We start from the raw sequence: 27,901 nt of genomic DNA, 5'->3' as shown, positions 1-27,901 counted from the left end.
GATCTACTACAGGTGGATTGAGAATTGGAGTTAAAATTGATGCTACCTTTGTTTGCATTTATACCTCACCCAATTTGTAAATATCAATGTTACTTTTCATTTTTTTTCCTTTGCAATAATTCTACTTTTATTTAAACACTGCATCTACTTTTTATTAAGTACTGCATTGTCTGGAGGACCACAGGGTAAAAGTCTTGAGTCAAAGCGCATGAGAAGACATGATAGTCATGTGCGACAATTGTTGTGTCCTGGTTTATTTAACCCTTTCCCAGCACTACATATATAGGCACAGACCTTCCCAGGAATTGCTTATTGAAATAATGAAGACAATGATAAATATGAAAAGATACACATAAAATAATTTAGCAACTTATGCTTGACTAGGTAAGACCGAGGACAAAGATGATGGTTGAAACCAAGAAAAAAATTCTAAAACATGGGAATATTCTCTTTTTCACCGAATGTACTTCTGTAGAAAAAGCCCTGGTTATCCTTGGTAAGTAAGTTGTAGTTGAAGATAGAATTATTTTTATACATTGGAAATAGATATACTTAGTTGAGATACTTTTCCCATGTGCCTAAGAAAACACCAGAATAAGAAACAGGAAAACATTATTCAAAAATTTTGTATTTTGGAAGAGCAAAAGAGAAGTGGAAATGAAGTAAGCCAATCAGTCCATATAAATAGGGCAGTTGGTAGAGAAAGAATGACCACAAGAATTGAGCCAGAAGCCCAATTCACTGCAAACTCTTCAGAAAGCAGCGATCTTTAGAGGGTGAGGAGGCGTGGTGGACAGAGCAGTCACACGGCATGCCCCCCCCATTACAGCAGGAAGTTTGAGTTGGGTCGCGAGATTATGTGCACAGCCCTGGGCTGGCTGTGTCCTCTAGGAAACACTGGTGAAGCCTTCAGCTAGTGTGACTTCAATCCCCAAAAGAAGTCCACAGACTGAGAAAATATGGAGAAGAAAAGGCCAAGTGTTCAAGATGCAACATACAATCAAGGAGCTCATTTCTAAGCAGTGAAGGGGGACAGTGAAATAATTTAGGGAGGCCTATACATCTATAGTAAGAATTTTGTTGATTAAAATAAGGAAATAAGTTGAATAAATATCTCCTGATACCCTTTAAGTAAATCTCCATGAGCTTACATCCCACAGAAGATTTAAAGAGAAAATGCTGAGAAATGTAATATGTTCTGAATGACATAGGATACAGAGTTCTCTCCTAATTCATGAGTCTCTAAGAGCAACAATTTTCCAATAAAACAAAATGAACCAAACTTTTAAAACTATCAACAAATATATTTATTGTGGTGGCTTTCTCCACTACTAGATACACCTCGTTAGAAAGTAGTATCCCTCTGAGTTCCAGGTGGACCATTAAGCAGGTATAAAATGGTTTCTCCCTCGTAGAGAAAGAAAACACATGACTTTGCAAACCTGTTATATTCTCCTTGCTCTAGTTTCTGTTTTATATGAAATCACAATTTCCTTCTAATAAGTATGGTTTTGCTTTTGGAAGCAAGTTACAGGTACGTGTTACAGACTTATATAACCCAAGGGGCAGCAGAGGCTGAACCACACGGTGCCAACATAGACTGGAGACCTGTTCCAGGTGATCACAACCCTTCACAGTTTTGTAAAGCACACAAGTCATCTCCAACTCTATGGCTTCTTCCACATTTTGCCTTTCTCCAATCCCATACAGTATATTTAACTCTATGTGCACTCTCATGCTTCTTGCGAGATGGGATGAGGGCAACAGGACCAATCTTAACAATAGTTGTTTCTATGGTGAGAATTCTTGATTCCAAATGCCAGGCCCTAACATCTGAGCACTCTCCAGATCTCCTGGACAAAACAACACTGTCCTTTGAAAGATGTTTCTCTCCCCTGATCTCTTGTTTGTTTTGAAGGGATATGGTATCTTTGAATTTGCAGAGCTATCTTTTGTTTCTTAAAATAATAGCTTGAAAAATATTGTTTTAATAGGGAAAAGATGTTGATTCTCCAGATGACATCTTAGGTTGTTACAACTTATAGCCTATTGATAATTATGTAAAAAATTTCTTGTCTCTTAAAAATGCACAGAAGCATGTAAGATAACCATTTGAAAGCATCCCTTCTTTGAACTTTGGGCTCTGTGTTGTTAACTATGCTTGTATGAAGGTATAGCAACTATTTGGAATGTTGTTTAGACTGAGCAGTAACTGACACGTTGTCCATTTGTGGTCCTAATGGCTAGAGCACCTGTCCTGGGCATCTGGTTGAGATAGCAGCATCACGAGTCTACGACAACCTCACGGGACCCTCTAATGTACAGTGCTGACGGATACCGATATCTGTTGTTTATCCTGGACCTTTCGCTTCTTCTGCTGCTGTTTATTTTCTCGTTGTTCTGGGGTTTCTCTGCTCGGTTCCAGACCTTTGTTATCAGGTACTGCGTCCTTATTTTCTTCTTTATTAAGTTTTTTTCTTTTCCTCTCCCTTCCTTTTTTTCCTGAAATAAAAGATATGCTTTTAAAAATGCATTCAATTAGGGTTTATTTGGTTATCTTAAATTTTTAAAAATGAGTTACATTTTTCTTAGCTTACATACTATACCCATAGATACCAAATATTTACTATTTAAGTCATTCACTCAGTTACTCTTTATTAAGTCCATATGATATTTCAAGCAATAGAAACATGAAACATACAAAATATGCTGAAGCAATTAATAGATAATAGTTCCAAACTCCAGGGGCTTTTATTGATATGTTTGGTAATATTTTACATGATAGATATTTATGGATATTTAATAGAAAGTTTCAAATGGATTTCTTGCCACATAAGAAATTTGTTAATGAGTATGTGTTATCTGGCTCTTATTAAGGCACTATTTTGTGTTCAAAAGTTTCTCAATATGGCAATTACATATTTGCGATCTGCCAATATATCTGCGTGCCATCTACTATTTAGAAGAGAATTGATTTGCATTAAAATATGCAAATAATGGCTCATGAGTAATACCAGGATGACTGTCTGCACTGTAACACAAACATTTGCATGTTGGTAATAATTTCCATGGCCATTTCTTTGTATGAAGGAGCTGCGGTGACTATAACATCAGTAACCTCATAGCATGAGCTACGAGAGTGGGGACTTGGTGTCTTCACCAATCAAATGAGCAGATAGTTGTTGTGTATGTATTGGATTCCACAGGAACCTCTGACTTCAAACTGGGTTTCAGGCATAGATTTGCACTAAGTCAGATTTGTACTTTGAGGCATTTTACAAAAAAGCTTCAGCAGGACTTTAAAGGTTTTGGTGTGGAAAGGCATATTGCGAGGTAGACTGCAGCCAGGGTGAAGAACCGAATTTCCTTCTGTTGGCACTGGAGAATGGCTGGGAATTTTAGACAAGAGTAATTTGACTAAAGTGTATGAGCCTGGAATGGATTGTTTTTTTAATTTATTTCTAAATAGTGAATTAACTGGATGTTTTACCATCATGTAAACATTTTACATATACAGTCAACAGTGTAAAATAATTTCAGAGAGCATGGGTTTAGTAACATCCATTAATACCCATATCCCATGAGAAATTACTAATTATTTGAATATCATAATAAGTGAAAACCAGGAACCAGCCATTCCTTGATATGGAACAAATTCTGATAATTCCTATGCCCACCTACTAAGCCATGTAAAATTTGATATTAGTCTCTGTCTACAAAATGTTATTTTGGACAAAGGTATTTTGGGGAAATGATTTGCATGAGAGAACCAAAATATTTTCATGTCCTGAAATAGTCTGCAAATATTGAATTCAGTGGTTTGGCTTTCCTTTTCTTGAGCTCTGGTTTCAGAATCCCAGGGAGCATTATTATTAATAGTGCATACATGTACTCAGCCAATACAGCCTCCTTGGATTGGTGATTTTTTGCCACAACCAGCTTTGTCTGAGACTATGTTTATAAAAGCTTCCAGTTACTTTATGAAAACCTGCCTTGTTGGGCTCAACATAACACACCTCCAAATTCTGGACTTTAAAGGATAGTTAACCAATAATGAGAATTCAGACCACTGTAAAACAAATATCAAATTGTTCTATATATGTAGGTACGCACAAAATATATTGAAGTTGACTACTAGGCCTAGGGCCGAACTAGTTGTACACTGAATCACCAATTCCATTTTTTTCTTTTCACTTAAAAGAATGCTGCTGGATTGATAAGATTCCTATGGAAGAAATCCACGTTTTGTTTCTGTTTTGTTTTGTCTTGTTTTTCCCCCAAATTGGCTTTCATTACTATACAAGTGTTGACTTGCACTTGGTAACTGAACAGAGAAAACCGAAGAGTAAATTTACCTTGCTGAATATATAGTATATTTTAATTTTCATAAAGCTTCACAAATTAAAAGGGAGAAATGTTGGTTTTCATGGTATGTGTTTGGTTTTCAGAAGAACCCAGCTGCAGAGGTTAGATTACATAATATTTCTATTTTAGAGAGCATTTTGGAGTTGTTTAAGTTCAACTCCAAAAAAATTGTCGGTGAAAATCATTCCAAAGTTTCATAGAAACTACTGACCCCAAACAAAATGTAACTTTTATGGAAATTATCCAATAGTTCAGTGTTTGACATTGTTCTCTTCGTGATGGTCCAGCACCTTTCAGCGGTGACGGGTGACGCCAACCAAAATGTTCTGAACATATAAGAAATACATTGTTTCTTTTTTCTGATCACAGGTTGATATATATGTTTTTTAGCCACATGTGACAACATACTCAACTCACAGTGCATTTCTGCTTATTAGCAAACTGATAGGATTATTTCTTAAGACAGGCAGAAACATTTTTGAAAGTAGTGTGAAACTCAGTATTGTACTTTTATTACCCAAGGAATAGCTATTTAGCCCGGGCAGTAAGTGAAAGGGGAGGAGGCTCTAGCAAAGGAACAGAAAACTAGCACATTGTATATCGTTGTTGCCCAATGGAGGGCTGTTGCACAACAGAAAAAGGGGATTATTATTTTTTACAGGCCATGTGTTAGTGGTTGGAAACACTACCGCTTTGCATAAATAATATATTTTCCTCTTGTCTAAGAAATAAAATAGAAATGCCGAAGAGTGGCTGTACTCCATTAAAAATCATGTGCCATTTGGGAAATTCTGCAAGGTTTTCATTAGAGGGGACTTCTTTTTTTTATGCTGATGACTTTTCATTGATGTGGTCAATAGTTATTTTAATATTTTTTTTGTAATTTTGCAAACCAAGCAGTCCAGTTATCACAATCTCACATAGATGTTTATGTACGGTCCTTCACTGATTATATACCTGTGCACAGGCACATGCACCCTGGAATTGGGCCTTGGACCATTCTTATAATTAAAGGAAAGTCCATTTTCTCTTTACGTTCCAGCTACAAGGATGGTGCCTGGGTAAAGAGACATTGCCATAAGCAATCGAGTACTACCTGAGCCCTTGCAGGGAAGCACTAGAGTGGAGTGTATAAGGCCACTGCCTTAGAGTCAGCTTCACATGGCGTTCCAATTCTAGGTCTGCCATTACCCATTGTGTGATTTTGGCACATGGTTGCTGTCCTTAAGAAATGACTGTCTGATGCTTAAGGCGTGGATAATCGTTGCTACTTGTTAAACCTTGTAAGGATTACACAAGGTGCTTGTAAGGCACTTAGCATAGTGTCTGAGACACATTAATCATGGGGGAAATGAAAGCTAATGTTATTAACTCATTATGCAAACATGATTAAGCCTTGACTCCATGCCCAAAATTGTGCCAAAACCTGGGGATCCGAGTGAGATGTGGAGACAGACAGTTACTACGGTCACAAGCTAATACTCAAATAGATCCTTTTGGGAGTGCAGAAAGGAGGACAGTGAACTCTGCCAGTGGAGACTGAGAAGCACTGCTCACGACGAGGTGACGTTTGAGCTGAGCCTTACAGAATGAATGAGAGGTTACCAGGCTGAGGGGGAAGAAGGGTATGTGGGGCAGCGAACAATATGTCAATGGCATGAAGGCATGCAAGGACATGGTAAATCCAGGGAACTGAAAGGAGTCTTCCTTGGTTTGATCAGGGTCTATATATGGGCTATTACTCCAGAATCTGGAAGGACATGTAGGACGTGATTACCATATTGGGAGTTTGTCCCGAGGACCAGTGGTGCTGAAAACTGGACAAGAGCACGTACCAGAATTGAGAGCAGGAGAGAGTCTGAGCGTTTCTGTGACTAGTTGGGAAAGGCCAATAAGATGTTTTGACGTATCACCTTACTTCCTATTTCAGAAACCACCTCTGTAAGTAATAAGAATCCATAGAGGGAATGTAGGCAGTGACTGGTATTCTGAAAATCAACTTTTAAGAGTAGATACCATCTTTGTTCAGACCATTTAGCCACATATTATTTAAAATTTTTGTTGCAAAACAGTATTACATAATTGAACAGGCGACTGACACTTTTGGGATTCTGAAATTATTTTCCATTAAGACAAAAACAGAATCAGCCCTGGCCAGGTGGCTCAGTTGGTTTGAGCATCATCCCGTACACCAAAAGGTTGTGGGTTCTACTCGCCATCAGGGTATGTACCTGATGAGGAGTAGGTTGAGGGTTTGATTCCTGGTCAGGGCACCTATGGGAAGTGCTTCTGACCCATTGATGCTTCTCTCTCATATTAATGTCTTTTTTCCCTCTCTTTCCTTCCTCTCTCTCTAAAATCAATAATAAACAAAATATCCTTGGGTGAGGATTTAAAAATAAAATAAAATAGTAACAAAAAAAAGTCATTATATAAGCAGAGCCTTCTGCAGACCAGGTTTCCAAGCGTAAGTGACTTTTAAAGCTTTAGAGTGGGAGACCCCACCCCTGGTGACCGAACAGTCATTCCTGTGAGGGGCCTGGGGACCTGCAGTTCATGACAGGCCACCCCCAGTTTATTCTGACATGCAGCACATTTTAGAACCACAGCTGTAGATTAATAGAAGATCCAACTTCTCTAAACATAGACTTTCAAAATTCATTTCACATGGTACAGTTGCTCATTTAATTTCTTGTGTTTTTCCCCAATGGATAGCACATATTTCTGACTTCCTGTCACTACTAATTTTTAAGGCAAGTTTCTGATTAGGTACATTTGAAATAGGCACCTAGATACAAAATAAAAATTAGTTGCACATTGTCTTTTAAAAACCTGCTCAAATAGAAATTTGAACTAAAAAGCATAAACATGTAAAATGGAACAAAGAGAGATGAAAATGATCCTGAATTATTTTTCCTAAGTTATATAATACACATTTAAGTTCCAAGTGAAAATAAAAACTATAGAAAATGCTCCATTACCCTTTTAAATGTAATGAGGTTATGAATAAAAAAGTTGCCTCCCTATAATCACAAGTAGAATTCATTTATTGAGAATTACTCAAAATAGACAGTCAGCGTATGATATTTCCGGACTCAGAAACATCTGCGTGTTGGTCTTTAGAAAAGCTGCTGCTCAGTGAAATTTTTGAAAGACACCACTAAGGGGAGCCATTGAGCTTTAAGTAGCTCCACCTCTGAGAAAACTTTCTCAAAAAGCTGAACATGAATCCCACACTCTAGACTGAGGATTAAATATCACTGACTCTACAACTCAAACCAATTAAATAATTATTCCATTAAAATTACAAATTTTAGGTCTTTTCTCTTTACTGGGTGTGGAATGAAATGCAGTTGGAAACCCATTGCTTTATACCTTCAAATAGGTACAAATAGTATGAAAATGCAGTTAATCTGATAAATTTTGGATTTAAAGTTGGACCTAATTTTTATGTATAGAGATTAAAAACTAGGAACATTTACAAAGGCAGGCCAATTGCTGCAGTGTAACCTCTTCAGTATTATGATCTACTGCGTAGATGGGTATTTAAAGGCCTTTGAATTGTGGCCATAGAAAGACAGAACCGCTTGATCAACCCCGGGTGAAAAGCAGATCTGAGAGTCAGCAAGGTTCAACTCCTTCTAAGCTGTTTCATTACCAAGGGGACTTGATGTGAGAAATGCATTCAAGCTTTTGTCTTTCATTTGTGTGTTTGTTTTAATAAAATAGAAATACTTATTTCTTTGCTATTATTTTAACCCAGAAATTTATAATAATACAGTGGAAATGAAATAATAGATAGCTTTAAAAATGTACACTTGATTTCCCTAAACCGAAATATAAATCTACTCCATATTTTTAATACATGAATTAATTCAATTGCATTCCTATTTAACTTCCAAGATGTTTCTCATTAATTATTCACCAAAAAATAGTTTGACATGTCATCATCATCATGCTCTACTAGATGCTGTTAATTTTGGAAGTTACCCTGAGCCCATTTTTTTGCAAAGAGAGCTCTGATATTAAACATATTAAGATGGAAATAGCATTTTGCCACCCACTGAAAAGAGCCAATTTAAGAGATGCATTCTATTTGTGTCCCATTCGTTTTGGAATTCTGAAATAAGACTGTCCTGACCGTAAGACAGGGTAAATTTTAGGAGGCGAGAGGACACACACCCAAGCTGCTTACCACGCCCCCTAAGTCCTCGCCCTCTGTGACCCAGCCTCTTGATTCATTTCTACAGTCTCACACTTCCCTTCCTACTCCCCTGCATTTCACTCACCACTACCCACAGGCTTCCTTCATCCCAAATAGTTGATGTGATCACCTAAAATGTATTCGCAATCCCTTGCTCCAACCCTCATCCTTTCCTGTACTAGCTTATGGATGACTACTCTCTTTGCCCCATAGACTTCTAATTAGTAGCTTGTTGCAATAATGCCCACACTTAGCAATCTGCTTTTAAAAATAGGAAAAGGACACATGGACAAAGCCAAAGGGGGGTCAGATCAAGGGTGGGAGGTGGGGATGAGTGGGGGGAGAGTGGTGGTGGGGAAATGGAGACAACAGTAGTTGAACAACAAACAAAATCACCAAAAAATAGGAAGGTAATGTCAACAAAAATTTAGTAAGCACTTATATCTGCCAGGCACAATTCCAAGCAAGAGCACGGTGTCTGCACTCTCCACCGGAAACCCCACTTGACAGAAGAGGAAACTGAGGGCTCAGCCCCTGCGTTCTCCCACCTGCACCCCATGTCACAGTGGAGCACGGTGGTGTGGCATCCTGGTTTGATTTCTCACTGAAGTTACTGAGTAAAACAAACAGGAAAAAAAAAAAAGGGAAGTGTCTAGGAGTGAACTTACTAAATACATGGATTTTATAAAAATGAAGGTTGAGCCCTGGCTGGTGTAGCTCAGTGGATTGAGCGTGGGCTGCGAATCAAAGCATCGCAGGTTCGATTCCTAGTCAGGGCACATGCCTGGGTTGCAGGCCACGTCCCCAGTGGGGGCCACGTGAGAGGCAACCACACATTGATGTTTCTCTCTCTCTCTTTTTCTCCCTCCCTGCCCCTCTCTAAAAATAAATAAATAAAATCTTTTTTAAAAAATTAAGGCTGAGAACCTACTCAACCTCCTGGAATCTGAATTTTCTGGGCAGTGAGTTGCTCCTCAGAGCCCTGCAGCACTTTGTGTTGGCCCCATTCAGTTACCCCACTTGCCGTTTCTTCTTTTCCTATCACCACAGGTGCATTTGTTTTCCAGTATTTCTCCCCTCCACCCGTCAGACAGAGGTAAGGTGCAATGTAAACACAATATGAAATTATCTATGTGGAGTACCTAATTTAGAGATTTTATTTTAGCTTTAAACGACCACTAGTACATTTTGAAATCCTAATAACATTATCAGATTTTATTTTATCACACTTATTACTAAAAATTAGAAACAGAAACTGTTGTGAATTTAAAGCTTAAAACCCACTGAGGTTTAAATGCAGTTCCATCAATTCATTTCAAACAAACATCCTAAATATCAATGATCACACTTTTAGAATCTATATTTCTATAATCTGCTTTAGCACAATGAACTGCTTTTGCCACACCAAATACTTTCCTTATGAATTGACTATGTCCATAAGTCTTTACAGAATTTTTTTCCTTTTTTGTGATGGTAATTTCATTACTCATTGAAGCCTTAGGATCTAAACTTTTGAATTTCCGATCCCAAGTCAGGTACCCTGAAAGAAGTTTCCATGGCCTTATCACCCAAGGTAACTGCTTCCCACCTCATCGCTTCTGTTGTCCAGAACTCCATCTGGACTCCTTGCCTTTCAAAGGGACATTGACTAGAGTTCAAAAGATACTGAATATTGATTGCATACTGGAATGTTTTCCTGTTGCAAATCAACATGAAAAAAATAGTTAAAAGTGCAAAGAGGAAAAGCACCCAAAGATTTCTTACAATTTGCAATATTTATAATTTACTCATTGTAAGTAAAGCCTATGCTGTATTTCATTTTATAATATTTTAAAAACATATAGCATTATAATTTATATTGCATGACTGCTTAAAGTTTAGAATTCTTAGCAACCTCTGTTTAAAAAATATTAGCAGTTAATCCAGCTACAATGTGCTATGAAAAAAAAAGTTTAGTATTCTTTATATGGGCTTATTTCTCTTGAATCAACCACCTTTTGCTTAAAAAGTTCATTTGAAGTTTGTCATTTCAGTGCTTCTTTTTTCAATGCAAAATCTCTTACATTGACTTTGAAATTCTATCCACCATATTAGGCTACATTACAAAACTCCCAGAAGCTAAATTATGCACATTAATTTATGTGTTGAAAATTTCTGGATCTAAGCATGTTTGCATAATGTGTTTTGCACTAGATCTTGTGTCTTAGACCATTGTATCTATTGGATAAGCATGTAATATCCTGATTTTTAATTGCTGCCATACATGTGTTGATAAATTTCACCTATTAAATCCATCAAATTTTGTTCATTACTTTTGCCATAAAACTCATGACTAGATGTAAAAATGAATATTATTGTTCCTTTAAGAAAAAATGACTCTGTAGTTTGATTGTATGATATGCTGCTTATGAACTTCTAATAAAGAGGCTTGTGTGATGTACTGCTTATCTTCATTTTAGACAGTTGTGCGGCTGCCTCCACTATTTCAAAACCCACCAGAACTTGTCAAGTGTTCTCCCTGAAATTTTGAGTTTAGACCAGTCTTCTCAAAGTATCGATAATTGTATCAAAGATGAATTAATGTAGTTATCTTTTATGGAACTCATATTCTGCCTGGTCCTCCTTCTCACTGCCCACCCCTGACTCACTCTGGCTGCTACCTTATATCTCAAGGTAGAGAATATGTGTGAGTCTATGAACTGTTTATGTCAAACATTTCTTTCATATTATCCTTTAAAATTGGGTCTCAGTAATATACTAGTAAGAAAAATGAGTGAAATAGACTTTTTTGAAAATTACCATCATACCATATTGGCAAACTTAAAAGTATATGAGTAGTATCATGGATAGGTTTTCCTATAAAATTATTTTAAAGCAGAATACACAATTGTCATTCAGACCCTGTATCAAGCAACTTCTTTAAGATGTCTGGATAAATTATATGTTCAATACTTCATTATAATTATTTAAAAAATAATTATATTTATTTATTTTAAAAATAATTTGAGCATATTTTGTGATAAGTTAGTTTTGCCTAATTTTGTGTCAATTTAAAATTTAAATGTAACAATTTTATTTAATACATCACTAATCAACAAATAAGTTGAAAGTACTGTCTAAAAAGTAGATTGCTTTGAAAATCTGAATCTTAAAAATATTCGTTTCCAGGGGAATTTTTATTTTCTTACTCTAAATCTGAGTTGACAATTACTACCTCAGACCCAATAACACATATTAAAGTGACCTAGTAAAGAATGTTTAAATTTGTTGACTTACCCAATTCATTTACCTTAGAGAAAGCAGAAACCTCACTTGTATCAATAATTGATTCTGCAAGTTAATACTATTGTTTGACTTTTTTTCCATCCTTACGTATTCCACATTTTCCTCTCACCAGAGAGCACAGTGATAGTTGGTTTGTTTTTTTTAAAGAATAACACTGGTATTTGAATTTTCCCTATTTTTCTTTAGTTAGATGTGTAGGCACACAGTTCGGTCTTTCATATTCTAGGATCTGTTTATGGTAAATATCCACCAAATGCCTTCCCACCTTTTTTAAAGAAAAAGAGAATCGCTAAGCCAAGAGCACTGTCTTCATCTTTGATGAAATATAGCTTTCCAATTAACAGGAAAGTCCTTCATTTCAAAAGGCTGAACAGAATGCTACTTGAAAATTCATTCCAGCTGGTTAAATTAAAGAACTGAAAGTATTCCAAAGAGAGAATATTTTCTTGGCACTTATCATTCGACTTTCATTTGGATAAATTTCCATTTGCTCCAAAGCGTGTCTCAGAATTGTGTTCTTCCGAGAGAGAAAAAGAAGTGTTGATAACCGTGTTTGACGGTGCGGTACGTCCTCCCTCACCCCGGTGGTCCACTGGGTTGTAATGACAGGAGGCGATGGCCTCATATTGCTGACACATTTGCAGAGATTGATTGTACAAGAAATGTTGATATTATTCTGGTCTCTTTCATCATTTTATGCTCTAGTTGCCTCTGCTGTCTAATTCTTATCCTACCATGGCCCACTCTTTCTTTTCTTTGAAGCTTTTTACTGTTCTGTGGGGGGAAAACAGAACTAATCAGGAATTACACTGCAGGGGAAAAAAAAATCAAATCACTTACTTAGCATGCACTACCCTACGATGTTTTTAGTAAAGATGTCACACACTGTCATAGCTATAATTTAATATTTTTAGCTATTCATTACTTATGTAAAGCTAATAGTTTTATGCACCTTTATTACTTTCTCAAATGTTTTCATGGTATTTCAGGATTGTCTTTCTTATTTTTTGTTGCAGACTCTATTTCAAACTATTGATTTCTTAACTCGATTGGAAAACATAGAAAATCTCACTTAGTCTCTACTATATTAAAATCTGTAAAAAATATACTTTTTTCATAAGGTACATAAGATGATAAGGGGAATATATCACCTATGGAAGACTGCAAACTTCAAAATACTTTTTCTCCTACTCTATTTGTTGGTGCAAATATCTGTTCTTAGAAATACTTTCCACATGTGTTTCCATAACCAGCAAGATAGCTCCTTGTAATTACATCATCAATAGTGGTTACATGTACTTGAATGGAATACAAATGATTTAATGACTTTATTTTTTTTGGCAATTTAAAGTTTAATAATCTAGAAATATCAACCCTGTAATTAAACAAGATTAATAAAATTGTACTGCTTCTCACTGTGCTTTTCACTGTGCTTCCTTTCTCAGTGTATTGGTGCGTGTTAGAATGGAGGGAAGAGCTGGGAGAAAAGACACATGTACAACAATTGTGTATGTATGTTTGGGTGTGTACATATAAATACATATGCACATATTTATTTATAGGTCCCTTCTCTCCACAGATGGTTAAGTTCTATTTTCCTGGTTGATTTAAAAATGTCAATTAAAAGACCAAGAGCCTGTTTTCCAATTTAATTTTGAATGAAGTCTGAAAGGAGATTCATCCTATTTACAAGAGTCCTCCAGAAACTTGAATCCTTAAAAAGACTTTGCTAGGTTATATGATTTCTAACTTTTTCTTATGAAACATATTTTCTATATGTTAATACATGCATCTTCTCTATTTTATTCTTTGAACATTTTCAAAGTGTTGTGGGGTAAATAGAATATGGTCCTACAATAAATATCTGATTTATGCAGAAGAAATAAAAAAATTACATTTTTTTCTTTGGATACTCAGCCTTGTGTATGTGGATTTTCCCCACAGTGACATTATCATCAGAAGCCCAATTTTCCTCCCCTTTCTCTGTTAACTAGATCATTTCTTTCCATTGTTTTGTTTGGGTCCCTAAATGTATTATAATACATTATCTACTGAATTCTCATCTATATTATAGGCCCTTTTGTAGTTTGTCAGGTGATATTAAATGATATTTCTAGTTTTTGTAGTACTAGGAAGAACAATGTAGTAATAACTGTACATATGATAAACTTGTCTTTATAGCAACTCAACCTTATTTCTGATTTCTTATAAAAATATTAGAAGATAAAATAGAATTCACAGGACAGGTCATTTTGGGTGGAGTGAGGTGGATACGATTGGGGCTTGTAGTAGTGGTAAGTTATGGATCCGTTTGCTTACAGAGAACTTCAGAAGCATGGAAGGCCCAGATATGTGTTAAGCATTTGCTATCCTTGTTCCAAAGAATGTGGCCCTTAGCCTTTCTCTTTGGCAAGAGCCTGTACACAGTAGCTCCTGAATACATACATATTTACTGAAAAAATTAAAAAGATGATTATGATCAAGGCTCTCTTTTCTTGATTTCATACCTGTCATTCTATTTGAGGAAGAGCTGGGGGAGGACAGGCAGAGAGATGCTTTGGGTGTTATTCTCACCTGTGCAAGGATGCTACAATTACCTAGGATTTCAAACAACTTGTCTTAATGACTCATTGTTATTGTGGAGTCCTCAATTAGCCACTTCTCAAGTGGCTACTGCCTACTCCAGAGAGCTACATCATGGTCTTGGGGAAATAATTTGGACTTGTCAGGCTCTAGAATATCACCTTTGGGACCAAACCAAAGATGAATATATAGACTATTCTAAGACTGCTGTAAGAAGAGAGCTTAGAAAGCCCAGGTTGCAACAGAGAGGTTACAGAGGATCCTACTTTTTTTCTCTTGTTTTTGAGAAGAAATTGTAATTCTAGAGCAGTTTGGGGGATTTGAGGGCTCTAAAAATTTCACTGAGATTGGGAGTGTGAACTCGAGTACATCTCCCAGCCCAACTCTGCAAAACAGTGGCCTAACAAAACATTTCTGAGACTGGAAAATCAGAGGTGGTTAGGGAGAGAGACAGAGAGAGGAAGGAGAAGGAGAGGAAAGAACTCGGGATGATTGTGAAGAGTTTACTGACGGCAAAATAACCTTTTCTGCCTTACATTACCTTTTACAGCAAGGGTTGGGAATGCAGTCTTCTTTTAAAATAATGAAATATGACCCTGGCTCAGTTTGGCCCAACCTGGGGGCTTTTGAAGTAACACCATAGTCTCAGAAGCCTGGTTTCCTTTTGAGTTCTGAATGACTGTGGCTTCTGTTGTAATCTGTTGAATCTTGCTTTCAGCGGAATTCTACCAAAATGAAAGGCCACTGGGTACTCTGATAAGACTAACGTCAAGAGGGTGAAGTCAGGGCACAGACACATGTATGATAGAATAACGGGGAGAAAGTCTTACAAAAGACTTAAGCAAATGAGTTGAAATGTTAAGAAAAAAGGCAGAAAACTATACTTGAAAAACAATACAATTAAAAATAATAATAAAACCCACAAAGAGAAAATGAAAAAAAAAGAAACTGTGATAATTCCTGAAGGAATGGACCCTATCATGGTTACTATCCATGGAAATGAGTCTTTAAGTTCAGTTAAGTATTAAAGAGTCAAATAAGATGATCTTGGAAATAAAAAGGCCAAATGAAATTTTTAAAAATGTTTTAAAGGAATAAATCATTTTCAATAACAATGGTTTTGATTTTTATCTTCCAAGCAAAGTGAATAATCTTCCTGTGTGCCAGAAGACCATATTGAGGGAGAAAGACGAATATGTGAACAATAACTGTATATAGCTCTTCTCGTATCTCCAGAGAATTTTTAGGAAAGGGGGTAGTGGTTAGGAGGTGATTAAAAATACTGGGGAGTAAAAATCCTTACGGAAATTAGAAGAATTTAAAAACTGGCAGATTTGTCTCTTTGCTGTGCTGGGGGTTGTGTCCAATAAGAAGGAGAATCTTTTCTTTTCCATTACACCTTGGCCACCCTTAATCAAGCACTTTCTAGGGTCCTGCAAACTCTGTTGGTACTTTTTAGCTGCAGAGGACTTGAGGAATTAAGCACAAAATGTCTCCTGGGCAGCTTTCCCTGCATGTGAATAGGTCTGGGTGTGAGTGTATGGATCTCCCTGTACAAAAAAAAATGATACCAGTGATTTCTATAAACTAGCAACTATTGCAGAGATCACTGAATGACCCAACAGATGACTTTCTCTTGGTCAGCAGTTGCATTCTTTACATGTGTTATAATTTAACATTTTTTATTTATAACTGGACTCAATGTATTTCACTCTCCTGGTTGTTAAATATTTTGAAAATCACGCTTTGCCTATATATTCAACACATTCTACAACATGTTTCTCGAAGGGCTTTCTCCATGAAGTTTTCCGTGTCATTCTCTACCAGGTGAGGAGGGATGCAGTGAAGTATAGCCTCTATGGCCATAGATTCTGAAGTTAGAAAGATGAGTCTGATTCTCTCCTAAAACATGTATCGTTGGCCCTCCTTGGGGGTGGTTACTTAAACTCTTAGGAACTCATTTTTTTTTAAAGTATGCTAAAAATATGTGTGACATTACATTAAATGTCAAAAGTTTGCAATAGGTATCGGAAAATGTGCATTTTAGACTTGGTTACATTATAATCCTTACCAGCAATGTGACCTTAAGCGAAGACCTTTCTGTGCTTCAGTTCCCACATTTATAAAGCCAGAATGGGGGATTCCTGTTATTCTCACTATCTGGGGTAGGTGTGAAGAGTAAATAATATAGAAGCACTTAGAAAATGCAAAGCACTGTGAAATTATAATCCCTAAAATGATAGTGATGATGATGGCCCCTATGAAAATATAAAATAGTTGAGTGAAAAAATATCACTTTTGAACATAGAACAGGCTTACTCTGACTAGGGTAATAACTTGAGGGTACTTAATTCCTTTAAGACTTTTGTTGGAATTCCTTAATTCACTCAAGTCCATCTGCTTTAGTAAAATTGTATTAATTTTACCTGTTACATATCTCTCAAGTGTGTTATTCCCTTCTCTATCTCATGTAGTTAAGTCTCAGTCGTCTTCAAAATATCTTTTTGCAAAAGCCAGGTGATGTTTTTTGTCTGCTTCCTGTTGCCTTTCACCTTCCTGTCAGATTACCTTCTTACGGCAGCAGGCTGGTCTGTTTTTCCTTCCGATCTCTTGTTGTTAAATCTCTCCAGTGCCAGTTCTCCCACAGTTTGGATTACATGGCTGAGAAGGTCCTTCAGAATCTGACTCCAGCCTATTTTATATAACATTATCTCTCCCTAATTTGTCCTTGTTTGTATGTATTACATGTCTCACTATTATTTGGTCACATCATGCTCTTTCTTGTTTTTGCACCTTAGAATCTGCTCCTCAATGGAAAAGTTTTACTTGGCCTGTAAGAGGCAATAACAGTTTATCTCCTCCGTTTGCAGAGCACCATACCCATTCGTCTACTTTGCCTTTATTTGTTTCCAGCCAGCTCTTGCATGAAGTTATGAATCTCACACATACTTGTATAGTTTCCTTGTCCTTTTCACTTCTAGCATCTAGCATGGTTCCTGGCATATCGTTGTTACTCAACATACAAAGTTAAATGAAAGGATGAAAAGGCAGAATTTGAACACCAGAATCATGCAAAGCAAGATGAGTGGTGACACCATGAGGCTTAAACAACAAAACAATTTAGTGACAATTTTACATATAAAAGTAAATTTTCTAGTTGGACATCAATTTATTTTATTAGATTACTTTCCCTATGTCACAATTATATTGCTTTGTTTCTTTATGCTTTTCTTTGTAAAAGAATCTTTGCTTTTGGTGATAATGTGATCTATATGAGGCGTAGTGTTATTACATCATCCCAGCTGGGAGCAGTGAGGATGCAAAGCTTCCTCACAGTATCATTGCCTCCAGCTTCCAATTTCTAGGCTGCAGTGTGTCCTCTGATTACTGTGTACAGCAAACACATGCATACGTTAGTGATGATAGATTTATTAATATTTTCTGCAGTTTGTTTATGAGAAAAATCAACTTTCCTTTTTAAATCAGTAAAAGATTATTAATAGGGAAGAACTGAGAGAGTAATAAAAGAACTGGACAGACTTAGCTGAATCTGTTAACAATTTCTCATAGAGGAAATCATCACGGTCAGTGTCCAGTTCATAAAAATGAGCAAGGCCAGTTATGTTTGTCCTTGGCTTGGTAACCATTCACCTAGGGTCCATTAAGAGAACATTATGTAGATTGGGAGGCCCTTCAAATTTCTAAGAAGCATAACCTATTTTTCTGGAACAGCTCCATGGTAGGCAGAATAACAACCTCTCTAAAATGACAATGTCCTAATCCTGGAACTGGTGAGTATGTTACTTTACATGGCAGAGGGAATTAAGGTTGCAGATAGAATGAAAGTTGTTCATCAACTGACTCTGAGACAGATTATGTGGGAGTGTCCCTACAGTCCCAGTCTAATTGTACAGTTCTTAAAAGTGGAAGAAGAGGCTGAAGGGTCAGAGAGACGTTATGTGAAAAGGACTCAACCTGCCATTTGGGGCTTTGAAGAGAGAAGAAGGGGCCATGAGCCAAGGAATGTTGGCAGACTCTACAAGCTGGAAAAGGCAAGGAACTGGATTCTCCCCTAGAGCCTCTAGAAAGAACCAGCCCTGTGGACACCTTGACTTTAGCTTGTTTAGGTCTGTATTGGATTTCTGACCTATGGAACTAAAAGATGATAATTTTTTTTGTTTAAGACACTAAATTTTTGGTAATTTATGACAGCAATAAAGCACTAATACAAGCATTAACTATGCGATTGTTTTCTTATATTTCTGTTCATAAACATTTGACAAAAACAGTTTCGAAGACCAGTATGCCAGTGTTCAAATGACCTAGGTCACCTAATAGATCACCCTGGCTATGAACAGCACCTAACTTCCCTACACAGACTGTTAAAATATAAGCACCTTAATTTAATTTCTGGAAACCTTATTTCAGGAAATTTGGAGGAGTTAAATTTATTGATGACCATATGCAAAATAATACATTGAAAGTAGCCAAAGTGTCAGAAAGAGCTGCATCTTAATTTTTTTAAGTAACGCGGCTTTAAAAAAATGATCTGGTAAATGATTAGCCAAATTTTGAGACAAGGTAGATTTACCCCGTCTTATTTTTAGATAATATGGTGGATGCACTCTCAGTGACAATTTGTGAACAAGAATTCCTATTAAGCAGAAATTCATCTGGACTGTATCATCTACAAGATCAGCTTTGAGAGAAATGAAAGAATGTGAAAACAGGGAGATTCTTTGAGAATGAAATTATGCCTTCCTCCATGCACCCACACCAATGTTGTTACAGAACTTCGGGGAATTTATTCCAATGTTTTCTCTACTCTCCGTGTTCATTGCTTCAGTTCTTCCTACCAGAACCTCCTGAGGTCAGAAAGTTTTGCCTTTTTCAGAGACTTTTTTCAGTTGGTGAAGGCTTCTGAGCTCACCAGAAATCAAAACGCGATGCTGCATTATGTCAGAGCTGCATGTTTAGTCTGCTTTCCTAGAAATAATCAAGAAAAGTTATATGTGAAAAGACACAGATGCTCCTTTCTCAGAAATAGTTACATTCTTTTGAAGTGTAATACGAAAAAAGATAGTTGAAATCTAGAACAATACATATTTTGCATATCTATATGTATTTTATTAATTTCATTTGTATAGACTTACAAAATAAAAACATCCTCTGGAAAATGACTAGGAATGAATATGTATATTATGTATGTAATATTACTGCTATGTTATATACTATATGTAATGCAAGGCAGCAAATATTTATCATGTTAATGCTGATTCTTATCCCAGAATGTGTTTCTTTGAATATTAATAGGAAATTGATATTTTACTATTTATCCTGATTTATGACAGAGCGTATTTGTAGCTAAGAGAACATATTTATCAGATTCTTAGTTGTAGAAAAATCTTTGAAGAGGTGGATGAAAAACTAAAATCAAGTTGCCCCAAATTTAATAATTTTACTTATTAATTTCTACGCTTTTGTGAAAAGGGGCCCAAATTAAAACTGCTTTAAGATGTATAGTCCATTATGAATTTTATAATTAAAAGGCTTATGTGTATATCTGAGAGAAAGTCAAGGAGTTGTTGGTGACATTTATAGTTGTTGTGTAGCCCAAAGTATACAAAGTGTCTTTGCTTGTCAACTACAATTTAACCTGTTTAAAAATATATGCAGTGAAATATAATTAGTTGACATGCATAGCCTTAAAGAACAGCTAAGTAAATGCCTATAAACATTCAATGAATGTTTATTTCGTTCAGTTTCATTTCACACTTCATTTTTATTTCATACTTCATTTTTATTTCATAAATGAGTCAGAGAAGGACTATAGCCCACAGATTATGAGACTTATACTAGCATAATAAGATTTATTTTACCATTCTCTTTTTTGGGGGAAAGGAAACAAAAACCCCCAGTAACAAAAACAAAACTTGAAGACCACCATTTGGCTCTCTTTGCCTCCCTTCCCTGGATAGCACTTACAATTGACTTTTGAGGAAAAACAAATACATTTGTAAAAAAGGTTGGCATCTTGTGAGTTTTTCCAGTTTACATTATTTTTCAGTCTACATTTTTAAAACCTTTTCAATTCTTGTTTTCTTACATTAGTTTTTCACCCAGCTCTATTTGCTCCTATAGCTGATGACACATTAAGTTCACATTGTATTCTAATAGAATACAAAGTTGTTACGACTGTAATGAGTTCCACTCACTACTGGCATGGAACATTTGGTGCCAATCTGAAACTGATTTCAGATTACATCTGCATTCACGTCCTCTTTCTGACATGACCTTCTGCTCTCTCAGGGGCTAATGCCAACTCCTGGCTGCTGCATGACCAGCTGGGTTTAAGAGGGCAGAACCTCGCAGTTGGCAGCTACCATATGACGATGTCTCTTCTGTGAAGCTGAGATGCAGAGTTCTCACTGGTAAGCACCTGATACAATGTGGTAGCTTGAAAGGCTGGGAATTCACATTTGTGATATTTAAGCAGATTTTAGGCTCATTGGCTTATTCCCAAGAATTGGGTAACATGTTATAGTTTTTAATGATTTGTTGGTTATTTGTTATTCTTTTAAATTCCCAAAGAATGAGAAAAATATCCAGAGGGAACACTGATGTGAGCAATAGACTTAATAAGCCATCAGCTGTGGCACATCATATTAAAAACCCCAAAGGCAGGCCAACTTGTGTCAGAATCTTCCCCAGTTAGAGAAAGGCTCTGCCATTAAGGCAGGACCAAGTTCAAAAGGAGTCTGCTTAAAATGTACGGTTTGACAATCTTGGTAAGTGGAAGGGAGGGGGGAAAGATAGTATTTATTAGAAATAAACATTCACTGCCAGAAGGAATAATAGGGGTTATCAAGACTATAATAATTCAGCAATAAGAAATTCATTCTTTCAACAGGTGTCACCTGTGCTAAATGAAAATGAGTTTTAACTTTTATTTGAAATTAAATACATATACACACCCTGAAATAGAATATTGAGTTTTTTCAATTGCCCAAACTCTCTATTACTGTAAATTCATTTAAAATTACTTTCTGGTGACTTCTAAGATAAAGTGCCCTTTTCCACCTAGAAATTAAAACAGATTTTCCCTTTTGAAAACTTATTCTTTTCATGTGTTTGGCCATATCAATAATAGTCATGAAAAATAGCTAACCAAACCAGTGGGATTTTAGGGCCCTAAGAAGCTAAGAGTCAGAAGTGATATTTTAGGTCTATTCACAAAAAAGGAAATGAGTTCTCTGACATTGGAGGTCCAACTGCTTTCGTAACAGGCTTGTACTTCAGCTTCCTTTTCTGCTTAGTCATTGCCCTGACTCCCACTCTGAGATTAATTGCATGACCCTTGGAGATGAGAGATCTTCCACTTAATCTTAGCCAATGCAATCTGGACAACCTCAGGTTTGGTGAGGCTCCTCTTGGGTGGTTTTCATTTGTTTTAAAAACATTAAAGTATCTCATAAATCTATATTTATTATATTGGTGAGTAATCTACTGTAATTAAATATGAAATGCTGAAGACAATATTAAGGTAACATTGGGGTCACAAACCTCTCTTTATGGTGGTTTCATGGCTACAAAAATACTCTGGAATTTGCTTTTCCATTTATGTCTGCATCTGCTTAACATTACAAAACATCTAGCAGAATGCATTTTTTGATGGGCACTTTATAAGTTTTTAAAATGACAGTGATGCTTTTTGATGATAAATACATAATGCTTATAATAAAACAATTTAAGCTGAATCTTAGAGTATAGTTAATAATGCCGTTATGCATCATAAGGTGTCCTCACCAATATTAGAAAATTGGGTGAACAAGTCTTAAAGAATACGGTCTTTAAGGATATCCACATTTGGTACTAGATCTATTCTTACTAGTTTTTAGACTGAGACCAGTATAGAGGTACAAAAATCAGGTTAAGTAATTAAAACAAATCAGCTATAAATCTACAAATTTGGAGTCACGATTGTGAAGGCCCATGATAAGGGCACTAAAATTGACCTTTGCAATATCATTAGGGAGAAGAAAGATCTTTAAGTAGATGTAAAATGGAAATGAACAGTTCTTTTCAGAGGTATTTAAATGATCAAAAAGTACAAAGTATTCTAGCACTTTATATCATTTACGAAAAAAGTAGTCAATGTCACCAGGCCATGTTGTTTGGTAACTGAAGCAGTTCACTAACCAGTATCTGGTACTTGGCAGCAACAGGTTAACCATGTGCAGTTGAAGAAAGTAAGAAGACTGTACATCTTTCAAATATATACTATAATTCACAATAGCAGAGTTCTTCTTTGAACTATCTAGGTTTTCAATATTAAGGAAGATTCATTCCCCCAACCCCCAACTCAACAAAATCTAAATATTGTGCTTTAGGACTTTATCTTCAGAGAGAAACTATTTTTTTTTAAGTTAGACAAATGAACAAAACAAAATAAATGGCCACAGCAGAAGGTAAGAGGCACTGAGGGTCAAATGTAGGAATAAAAATATAAATTAATGAATGTAAACTGGGAAAATGTATATGTTAGGAGGCAAATGAGTTATAGAGCATCAAGAGAATGAAGAAGTGAGCACTGAGTGTTTTCGGTAAGCTGGGGAAATCATCTTGTTTTCATATAAATGTGCTTCACAAGCTATTCACTAGAAAGTTTTAAAATAGAATGAATTTCCATATATTTGTGTCTAAAGTCAGAGATACAAATGACATCTAAGAGTTCCTCACTCATATGATTTCATGGCTAGTTTAAAAAGTTAAGCTAAACTCGCCCAAAGATAGAAACCTTCTTGATAAATCTAAACACTGTTTCTGCCAGACACCCCATCAAACTGGCTTAGGAAATTTTTATTGAGCACTTCAAATGGAAATTTATTGAGTAGCTGATAATGAATACAAATAGATCATAAAACAGGCTTTGTTTAAAAAAGAAGGTGTTGGTGATTATATTTCTAGTTCTCTGACTCCAAATGTATGATTTTTAAATACTGTGTGGCACACACATATTTAATCTTTGAGGCAAATGTTCCATTCTGTTGGTCCTAGACAGGATGGTGGCCATGAGGTCCACCTGAAAAGTGCAGGTCCTCTCCTTCCCACACAACAATGGCAGCAAAATCAAATGGAACACAGAGGCAGGTCTTTCCCTGACAGGAGAGTATCCATTGCTCCAGGACAAGGTTAAATTTAAGTGTTTGTAAAAATACATCGGGAACGCCAAAATGACAACTGCCAATTTGCTATTTCCATTAGAACATCTTTGAATTTGGAAAAAAAAATATTTAATTAAGTTTAAGTGCTTTAGAAGGCTTAATAGACTGCTAGTAGGTTTTACCACATCTTAATTCTAAAAATCTGTATATAATTTAAAGGAAACATATCCATGTGTTTCTGACTAACTTGCCATTAAACTTATTTTGTGAGCTCAATTTCATGTTTTAAAAATATTTAAAAGCCTCAAGCCTCTTTAAATGTTTAAGTCTGCTAAGAGCAAGGTATTACAAACACACACGCCATTAGAAATGGGCTGGTCTTGACATCCCACACGAAAGGCTATATAAATAGGTATCTAATAATGCTACTACAGGGAACAAATGCTCCCCTCTTTTTGCAAACAAATAGCTTACTGCCCTCTGTTTGCCACCTTGTACACCAGGAGCGTGCTGTACATTTCTAATGTTAGAATGAAAGTGTTACTCAGTGAGCAGTTTTCCTTGTTTCTAAAGTTAAGCTATTATATTCTAGGAGGAATTTTGCACCATTGCCTTCGCTTCAATCTCACGTGCCTTCAACAGATGTCTACAGCAACTGAGAGCAGTGTGTGATTTTTCCATATAGTTGTGAGTTCCCAAAGAACAAACCAAAAGTCATGCTGCATCTGCTTTATTCGCACACGCACATTGTGTTCTCTCTTGGAACTCTCTCCCCTTACAGCTTGCTTCAGGCTTTGGAAGCCTCCTGGGGTTGGAACTTTGCTCCGTGTCTGGCATATCCACTGATGCACATGACACTTAGGAGACCATATAGACAGTACTTCATAAATTGAGTCAAAAATCTGAACCTTTGAAATACATTTTTTAGTGAATTTCATATTTATGTCTTCAATGTTATTTTATAGTAGTTGGAAGGTGTCTTAATTTTCATGACCTTTTACAAAGCCCAGCAAGGATCTTTGTTAGGATTCACATTTAAACATAACCCTGTGAAAATTGCGTAAAGCACTTAGAGCCTGAAGGTCACTGGCTCTGTTGATTGACAGTGTCTTTGTTTAGACAAAGTGATGCCGGCTAACAGCTATTTACTGCATTTCAATATGATGTTGGCAATTTGTAAAAACCATTTGGCTTTCAGACAGCTTTGTGATTTGAGGCAAAAGGGGAATCATTGGCCAATTTGCTCATTAAGCTCAAGTTTGTTCTTTGAACACCAGAATTGTTGTAAAATACAAAGAAAGACAGCAGATTTGGTGGTAGAAATAGAATGTTCTCAAATTTATCAGTGACAACAATAACAATAATAAGAAATAATGGCTAATGCCAACCGCATGTGTAGTGGGTATAATTAGAAAAGGTCAAATAACAATTAATGGTCATGTGGCCGAGTGTTGAAAGAGACAGCATGAGAAGAGGGTTGGATTAATAGACAAAAAATTCAGGTTCCAGTCCTGGTGACTCATACTCAATGCCTCAATTTCCTTATTTTTAAAATGAAGTTGATAACTATAATGCAGAGATGCCCAGAATATTTAAAGGACTACATGAGATAAACATGCAACTTGCCAAGCTTCAGACAAATCATATTATTAAATCACAGCCCAATTGGAAAGAATTTATGTCAGTGGATATGGTTATTGAATTTGAGTAAGGACATACAACCCAAGCAAATTATTTTCCTGCCCTTTTGGCTTTTTGTAAGATGATTTGGGATCCAATGTAATTCCCTTAGAAAGCCATTTTTGCTTCTTCAAAACTAGTAGTTATTGTAGTCTCCAATTTAATCATCTCATTAGGTTCCCCAAATAATATAACTATGTAACTAAACTACTGTGTTTTAACTTCTTAGTGTCTAGAGGTGAATAAATCCCCTTCCAGTTGTTAAACTATTCAGTGGGAATCCATGGAACATTGGGATTTAAAGCAACTCAAGATTTGGATATTATGTTTAAAAAATTTCTGATTATAAAAGCTGTACATGTTAAACAATTTAGTTTTAGACTGTGAGATCAATAGTTAAGGGCATATTAATGATTCATAAGCCTCCTTTCTAGAGTAATCGAGGCTCGTAAAAGAGGCATTTTAGTTTAAAGGGATAGAGTTTCACAGCAATCCAATGTTTAACATGATGAATTGAAAATACTTTTATGTTTCCAATGAAACTGTGGTGTTTGCAGTTAGAGGATTCTGGATCACATGTTGGTAGTTTTATTCTTTTTATTATTCCAAATACATATATTCAAGCCCTTAGGGTCTTAAACTAACTTATTTTTTAAAATTTAGTATTGCACACACATTTTTAGTTAAGCAATAAACATCTGTCATCTGCCATTTATTAATATTAATTATAAATGGTCAGTGGCTCACGGGATCCAAGTGTAGCAGCTGAGATTTTTCTAAATTTGACCTCCTTCGAGTTTATATAAAAAGTGTTCAGAGTAATTCTCCTAAGCTCCTGGCCAATTTAAGGATGGCTTGCAACCTAGTTTTTTGGTTTTGTATTTAGCAATCAAAAAGGAAGATACAAATGACAGGAACAGTGAAAAAAGCATTAGGTGGGACAGATAACAAGGATATTCATTAAAATTATATGTGCCATGCATTAAACATTACTACAAGTTAAAGGTTATATGTACAATGTAATTGTTATGAAATGCTACAAAACTGCATGTCTTTTTTCCATAGAGTTGCTGCTATAGATGACAAATGGGGAAGTGACATTTTCATAAATTAATACATGTGAATATGCATTTGAGGAGAAAAGAAACAAACAAAGCCCAGCATGTCAATGTATCTATAGAGAGCTAGTATTCACAGCGCCGTATTTCTCGTCACCCTGAACATCCTACAGCCACAGCATGAAATATGCTGTGACATCTGACATAACTTCTGAATGATGCCTTGGGGGCACATTGAACATTTCTCCCTTCCGAGATTCAAATAATTTCCCTAAGAAAAAACACTGTACTTTACTTTAGTAAAGGGTCTATAGGAAGAGTAAGTTCAGGTTTTATCTGAGTCTAATGAAAAAACATAAAAGAGATTGTATAAACTACCTTCTTTCATGGTTTTATATAGAGTATTCTAGCACAGGGGTATTGGTTGATTGGGCCTTACTTCAATACAAGCACTTCTATATTGTTAATTATGTTAAATTGTGGTAAAATGCACATAAAACATACCACCTTAATCATATTTAAGTGCCCACAGCATTGGAATCAAGTACATTCCTGTCATTGTGCAACTATCACCACCATTCATCTTCACAAGTCTTTTTGTCTTCAAAACTGAAACTCTGTACCCATTAAATAATAATGCCTCACTCCTCCCTCCCCCCGCCCCTGGCAACTACCATTCTATTGTTCGATGCTAATGGATTTATGGATTTGACGACTCTGGGCGTCTCACGTAAGTGGAATCGTGCAGTGTTTGTCTTTTTGTGACTGGCTTTTCTCACCGAGCATCATATTTTTAAGGTTTTTCCATGTTGTAACATGTGACACAGTTTTTTTCTGTTTTAAAGCTGAATAATATTCCATTGTGGAGATTATATATATACACACATATATATTATATATATTATATATATACATACACACATATACACACATAAACATACACATATATATCACATTTCATCTGAATAAACTAATGTTATCAATGGATACTTGGATTGTTTCCTCCTTTTGGCTACTGTTAATGATGCTGCTATGCACATGGGTATACAAATATCTCTTTGACACCCTGCTTTCAATTATTTTGGGTATATAACTAGATGTGGAATTGGTGGATCATGTCGTAATTCTATTTTTAATGTTTTGCAGAACCACCATGCTGTTTTCCACAGTGGCTCTATCATTCTACATTCCCGCCAACAGTGCACAGAGGTTCCAATTTCTCCACATCCTCTCCACCAAAGTGCACTTCTATTTTTATCTATTTTATATATTGAGCTCTGCATACGATTTCAATAAGCAGAGGGGTCTGTTACTAAAACCCATTTTAAAATGACTTCTCTCATCCAATCTTCTCATCTTGTAAGCATCTGTAGATAGCCCAGTACTATACTACCAGGAGCAAAGCAAGACTGCTCAGTAAAAAAGCTGCTCTTCTCCCTATAAGTAACCTCTTGCCTATCTCTTTATTACCTCTTCTTTTTTGGTCCCCTCTTTTGCTGTCCCTTCCCAGACTGCATTTCCAGGTAGAACTCTTTTAGCCTAATGCTCAAATCTGCCTTGTG

The 27,901-nt window shown here is 36.0% G+C and overlaps 1 protein-coding gene across 1 annotated transcript in view; it reads right to left on the bottom strand.

Moving 5' to 3' along the window:
• Positions 1 to 255: 255 nt before the first annotated feature.
• RSPO3 (R-spondin 3) overlaps positions 256 to 27,901 on the bottom strand; it is a 76,578-nt gene continuing 48,932 nt past the window's right edge. The window contains exon 5 of the mRNA XM_045843409.1: positions 256 to 2,502. Coding sequence (XP_045699365.1) covers positions 2,315 to 2,502 — 188 coding nt within the window. The 3' untranslated portion in view covers positions 256 to 2,314. The remainder of the gene's footprint in view (positions 2,503 to 27,901) is intronic.

This window comes from Phyllostomus hastatus, unplaced genomic scaffold (genome assembly GCF_019186645.2).
Source record: "Phyllostomus hastatus isolate PE091 unplaced genomic scaffold, TTU_PhHast_1.1 phas_contig_40, whole genome shotgun sequence".
In the NCBI taxonomy this organism is placed as follows: domain Eukaryota; kingdom Metazoa; phylum Chordata; class Mammalia; order Chiroptera; family Phyllostomidae; genus Phyllostomus; species Phyllostomus hastatus.
The sequence above is the reverse complement of the archived record's forward strand: the minus strand, read 5'-3'. Positions and strand labels throughout refer to the sequence as shown.